Raw genomic sequence first — 6,284 nt, 5'->3', positions numbered from 1 at the left:
CAGCAGTGATGTCACCAGTGTGCCCTGGTAGTGCCCGACAATCACTCCCTCACATGCTACCCTCACCTAGTTGGAAAAAAACATAAAACCACTACATAAAACCAGTCATAAATAAGAAAAATATATACCTGAGAGTATCAGAAATAGAAAAAAATCATCTGAGCATGCTTGAAAACATACATATCGACACTAAGATCATTTAGATTGACCAACTACATCAATTTATATAAACAAAAATAATCATCTTTCGAAGGTCAATTTGGCAGCCATCTTGAAAAATGACCGCCATTTTGAATTTCCAAATGGCCAATCAGGCAGATTTAACAAGTAGCCCCTAGGGTATGATCATGCCAAATTTCATGAGTATATCACCATTTGCACGATTTTTCCATTATCCGCTCTACTAATACAGGCGTGGTCTAACATACTGGTAGCTGAAGATACGACGAAGAGGTGACCCCTTAGGCACAGCGAAAGTGCTGCCGATGGTCATGTACTTGGTAGGCAGCATTAAGAGGTCACAGTTATGGCCGTAGTTGAAGATGAACTTGGTTCCGAGCATGAAGTGTACGTAGCGGGGGTCATATAGGGCCTGTCGGATACCCTGGTCGTCAGAGTGTACCAGCGACCCGTAGTTTGGCTCCACAAGACGCTCCCATACATCCTTGTACAGCCCTCCTGTGGCTAGCTGGAACAAAATTGCTTGTTGTAGGATGGTGAGTGGTGAGTGTGTAGCTGTAACACCACACAGGTATTAACTTGTGGAGGGTGTGTAGCTTTAACACCACCTTAATTGTGTTATATGTCGTGTGTGCGACTGCATCACTAAATTAAGATCCTCCCCCCCAAAAAAATAAAATACATATATACAGTATATATGTATACTTATTTTTTTTTTTACGGGAATTAGCCCACCCGGGCACAGGTCAAACGAACCACAACGGGACCTGGGGGGGGAAAAAATAAGAACAGAAAGAAATTGAAAATAGAGAAGAAAAAGGTTATACTGTGTTAATCTACACCACGAAGATGCCGGAAGACCAGCTTTTTAAATTGAGACAGATTGTATAAGTATGGAAACTCAGAAGAATGTAAAGCATTCCACAGTTTGGCTGTGTGAGGAAAGAAGGAGGTACTATAACGGGTTATTCTCGTGTGACCGACATCCACAGAGAAACGGTGGGCACTGCGGGGAAGATGTGTGTTACAAACACACGGCCTTGCCGGCGGCACACAGGATGCCAAATCCACCGAACATTGCCCGTTAAAGTACCTGTAAAAGAGAGAGAGTGAAGCAACATTGCGGCGAAGAGAAAGGGAAGAGAGATTGTCGACTAAAGGAGGAGAGTTAATAAGACGAAATGCCTTTGATTCCATCGTATCTAACAGTTGGAGAGAAGAAGAGCCATCCCAGATATGAGAGCAGTACTCCTAGTTAGGACGAATGAATCCCTTATATACTTGATGCAACTGCTCAGGAGTGAAGTAGCTACGGCATCTGTACAGCATTCCCAACTTTCGGGAGGCAGCTTTAGCTATATTAAGGATGTGTGATTTCCAGGACATATTGGAGGAAATGGTGAGACCTAGCACATTTGTTTCAAAATTTGGCAGAATGATAGCGTCCTCAAATGTAATTGGTGGGAGATCATCTAATTTAGAAAGCGTAATTGGTAAATACTGAGTTTTATTACTATTGAATTTAACCGAGGAGGAAAAGAAGGAGTGCAGAAGTTATTTTTTGTTAAGGACCAGAAGGATTTACAAGAGGAAGAATTAGTCAGCACAGCGGTCTTTCTTTTTATAAAATTCCGTTTGGCCCTACGAAGAATAGCCTTACAACGATTCCTAGGAGAAGGAGATAGTTTCATAGCTCGATATGCCCTATCTCTCACCCTGCATGAAAGAGAGCGGGAGCGATCAAACCATAATTGTAATGTGAAAGTTTTGGTAGAAGATGAGATAAATGCACTCATACCACCCTGAATAGGCCCAACAATGCTGTCAGCACATACCAAGACGTCCCGAGTGGAAAAGCAACATTCATCCCAAGGAAAGTCGGTGAAGAATTCTCTCAAAGATTGCCAGCTTACCCTCCAATAGTGCCATAGTTGACGTTTAGAGGGGATGGGGGAGGTGGTCGTGCCCAGTTTGACTTAATAGAAATAAGATTGTGATCAAAAGACCCTAGGGGGCAGAAATTGAGTATGAATAGTGTGAGGGGTTAGAGGTAAAACAAGATCAATAATGTTAGTAAGTTGATCGTGCCGATCAGGAGCACGTGTAGGGTGTTTGATTATTTGTTACAAATCATTAAGTAGGGAAAAGAGAGTGCCTCAGCTCCACCTGGGTCATCCCTTGCAGAGCCTAGCCACTCTCTGAGACGTACATTGAAATCCCCTAGGTAGAGGATCTCGGTGTTGGGGTGTGTGGCTAGCAACGACTCGTGGCAAGAAGTGAGATAGTCAAAGAGTTCCAAATAGTTGGTATTGTTGGGAGAACAGTATGGGAAACAAAGAAAAATGGTCACAGTTGGTAGAGATATTTTGAGCCAGATGACATCATAAAGGGAAGATTCAAGATCCGTGAGTCGAGCTATGGGTGTACGTGTGTTTCCGTAGGCGCATACATCTCCCTTAGAACGAAAGGAGGTATAAAGGTTGTAGTTGGAGACTTGAAAAGGTTTGGGTGAAGCTGCTTTGGACAGTTGAAGTTCGGAAAGTAGTAAGAGGTCGGGGGAAGAGGTTAATAGATGGTGCTCCACAGAAGGAAAATTGAATCTCAGGAAGCGAATGTTGGAAAAATGAAATGTGAAAAAAGCCGATGCTCCAACAACCGCGGTGGCGTCAGTTGAGGTCCCCGTAACTTTAATATTTGATCTCAGACAGTGTTTAGATAGGGCGGAGAAGAATTTAACAGTAGTTAACAAATTGCTCCTTTTGCAGGGTCACGAGAACCCACTTGGTTGGTCGGTGGTTAGTGGTGGTTTGGAAGATATAGCTGGCAACGCGCGAGGCGAACAGGTGTCTCTGACGGCTAACTACGGGGACCAGCAGCCGCACTTTGGTCGGTGGTCGATCTGGTTCATCAAATCTCCCCACCTTGGTTCATACAACACCACATCTTTTCAGTCAGTCAGTGAAAAATCTTACTAACGGGAAAGTAGAACCCCTCCCTCAGCTGGGCAGGGTTCACCTGGTTGTACTCTGAACTGGCCTAACTAGGTGGGCTGACGGTCGCTCTCTTCCTATCCATGAAGTACTGGGAGTAAACTGAGTGCAAACTGAGTGAATGAAAGGTCACACGATGGGAACGGGAGCTCTAGTGGTTTCATAGAGACATTCATCTCCCCAGTATTGGGTGTATGTGTTTAAAATAACCAAGGCCAGGTGTGTAATCAACGTTAATCATGGTTGATTGCACACGTGGGGCGTAGGGGTTCCTCTTCAAAAATTGGTGAGGGGCTGTAACACCTTAAAGTATGGGTGTATTCTGAGCATATGTGTGAAGCATGTTGCGGGTGTTGATGGAGAAATACACTCATGGCTCCTGAAACCTAGAAAGAGTAATGCGAGAACAGCGGAGCACCCGCCTGCCTGACAGGTCATGAGTGATTTTGTCGGTTTCTTGTGAATGTCTGCCACTTGGCAGGTTAGTAGTTACAACCTTCGGGTTCTGTGTAGTTATGACAGTTAGGATTATAGTATTTTGTGGGTCATCCCAGACAGGCTATGAGTGATCCATGTTCTTGTGTAGTATGACTAAATCGGGATTTCTATTCCTCAGTGATTGCTATAATCTTGTCGGATGCCCATAAGGCGTGTTCATCGGAACAAGTAATATTTTTTTAAATGTTTTATGTGCCACCAAGTGATGTAGGATGTACGAAGGAATTGTTTCAGGTGAGTTCCTCATTCTGCTGCATTAGTAGTTATTTCGGATGCAAATAGTATCTTTTAATAATTTTTTTGATACCATGTATAACTTTTGTTTCCCATTGTAGTGTTATAAGCCACGCTAAGAAGTACTCTAGTGCTTGTGTACAATTATTGATTCCGTCTGTAGTGTTGGAAGGAATAGAGGTGATATCTTTTACCAGTGCGTCTCATTAACTCCAATCACAGGTACTTTTATTAATTGTGTTTGTGCTGGTTTTGGATTTCTCTGAGGGGGCGCTTCCACTAGTAGTGAGAATTTCCGACCGGTTACACACACACACACACACACATATATATATATATATATATATATATATATATATATATATATATATATATATATATATATATATATATATATATATATATATATATATATATATATATATATATATATATATATATATATATATATATATATATATATATATATATATATATATATTCTTGGGTTAGTAAGAGAGCATCAGTATTTCCATTTTACTTCACCTTCGGGATATAGTATCTTTTTGACATGATACTTGACGAAAACTGTACTAGGTTAGCTGTAACGTTGGCGCCTTACCTTGAAGCTGCCCTCCACCGAGATTCCCTTCGCGAAGCCGAAGTCGTTGTCGCCCTTGTCGTACATTTCCTGCATGGAGTTGAAGGGGCGGGAGTAGTGAGTGACTGTTAGGTTGGAGATGATGAAACAGGTGTAGAAGGCGTAGAGTAACATCGTGTTGAGGTAGATGGTGATGAAGGTGATCCTGGCTGACGTGCTGCTCAACACCAGTGACGTGCCTGTAGTGATCGTCACTCAATGATGGACACACTCCTACACCCACACTTGTATTTACATTCTAATTCATCAGATAAGTATCTAATTATAAGGAATGGATGTCAAATGGCAGTATATAGAGATATTAATGAGGAGTCTGGTGCCCAGCTAAGACTGTGAGTGGTGGTCAGGATACAAAGAGTTCCGTATTATATGACACAAACATTACATTGCGACACTCATATCATTCCAAAGCTCTTGCCCTGCCCTCACATGATATAAGTCTCACGTCAATTATAAAAAAAAAAAATCAGGCCTACGGTCTGCTACACCGGAAAAAATTTATATTTATAATAGTAACTTGAATTTTCACACTAGTGAGTGACTCATTACCATCGTATTACAGCCATGTTCCACACTTGTGTGGGGTTGGCCCTGATTATCTGATGGTACGGTGTCACAGATGTCCCTGATGAAGAAGATGTGGAGGACAGTCATGGCGACACTGAAGCTGGCTTTCAGAAGTTTAAGACATGTCAGCAGAAACGCAAAATGAGGACCCAGGGAAGGAAGCAGAGTAGAGCCAATAAGGGCATCCCCCCCCCCCCTCCCATTGCTCCCCGGGCTAACTACATGCGCCTTGCCTTCCCCGAGAACGCAACCAATTTGATGAAGATTAATTGGTTGACTGCCCTGAATAAGGATTATGGCACGGCTAAGCTGAATGTTGTCGTGCCAGGTAACACCCCTCGTTTTGTCTATGTAGGCCGAGAGGAGACGGATGCTATCCAACGCTTCATTAATGGAGAGGTCGGCTCAATACAGCTTATTAAGCGAGATGAACCTGTTCGACCCCAAAAAATGAAGGAAGACCTTGTCACCCAATTCCCGAAGGGTATTCCCCCCAAGAGAGCTTTGTCACTTCAGGGCATCCACAGAGCAAGAAGACTTTATAAGGATGGTGCACAACTTAGTAGGATCATCATTGTTTGGAAAAGGAAGGAACCACCTCCTGAGGAGTACCGCTTCTTTGGCAGCACGTACGGTACCCCTAGTAACATCAGTCGGTGGACTCCTCCCCCTGTAGTGTGCTACAACTGCTTCGGGGTCAATCATGTGGCGAAATACTGTCACAAGCCAGCCACCTGCGGCTTCTGTGCCGGAATGCATAGCACAAGGAGCTGCCCCATCAAGGAAGGTGCCTCTCAGGAGGGGAGAGAGCAGGACTCCCCACCTGAGTGGCAGTGTGGCAGATGCACAGGAAGAAGGGTGTGACGGCCTGGCATCCAGGTTGCCTTGGGAGCCCGCCTCCACCCACAATAGCGGTCACACTCAGTGACGCCAACGCCAACACTACCGGGTCGCCTCCAACGCCTGAAATCAACAGCTACACCTCCCCACCCAGGAGGCAGTGTTTCAGGTGCAGGGAGGAGGGTGTGACGGACTGGCACTCAGGTTGTCCTGGCAGGCCGCCACCACCCACAAAAGCGGTCCCACTCAGTGATGCCAACAGCAACACTGCGGGGTCGCCTCCAGCGCCTGAAATCAACAGCAACACCTCCCCATCCAGGGGGCAGTGTCCCAGG

The 6,284-nt window shown here is 44.4% G+C and overlaps 1 protein-coding gene across 1 annotated transcript; it reads right to left on the bottom strand.

The window, feature by feature from the left end:
• Positions 1 to 403: 403 nt before the first annotated feature.
• On the bottom strand, positions 404 to 5,196 carry LOC121861103. The gene is made up of 3 exons (XM_042358665.1): positions 5,103 to 5,196; positions 4,504 to 4,721; positions 404 to 688 (listed from the first exon to the last, which is right to left on the bottom strand). The coding sequence occupies exons 1-3, from the start codon at positions 5,194 to 5,196 to the stop codon at positions 404 to 406; spliced, it is 597 nt and encodes a 198-aa protein (XP_042214599.1).
• Between the last annotated feature and the right edge of the window lie 1,088 nt (positions 5,197 to 6,284).

This window comes from Homarus americanus, unplaced genomic scaffold, assembly GCF_018991925.1.
Source record: "Homarus americanus isolate GMGI-L3 unplaced genomic scaffold, GMGI_Hamer_2.0 scaffold52806, whole genome shotgun sequence".
In the NCBI taxonomy this organism is placed as follows: domain Eukaryota; kingdom Metazoa; phylum Arthropoda; class Malacostraca; order Decapoda; family Nephropidae; genus Homarus; species Homarus americanus.
The sequence above is the reverse complement of the archived record's forward strand: the minus strand, read 5'-3'. Positions and strand labels throughout refer to the sequence as shown.

Coding starts and splice junctions, on each gene's coding strand:
- LOC121861103 (XM_042358665.1), bottom strand. CDS start 5,196: ATGACTGTCCTCCACATCTTCTTCATCAGGGACATCTGTGACACCGTA. Junction 4,722..5,102: donor CACAAGTGTGGAACATGGCT/GTAATACGATGG, acceptor CGATCACTACAG/GCACGTCACTGGTGTTGAGC. Junction 689..4,503: donor CGGTGGAGGGCAGCTTCAAG/GTAAGGCGCCAA, acceptor ATTTTGTTCCAG/CTAGCCACAGGAGGGCTGTA.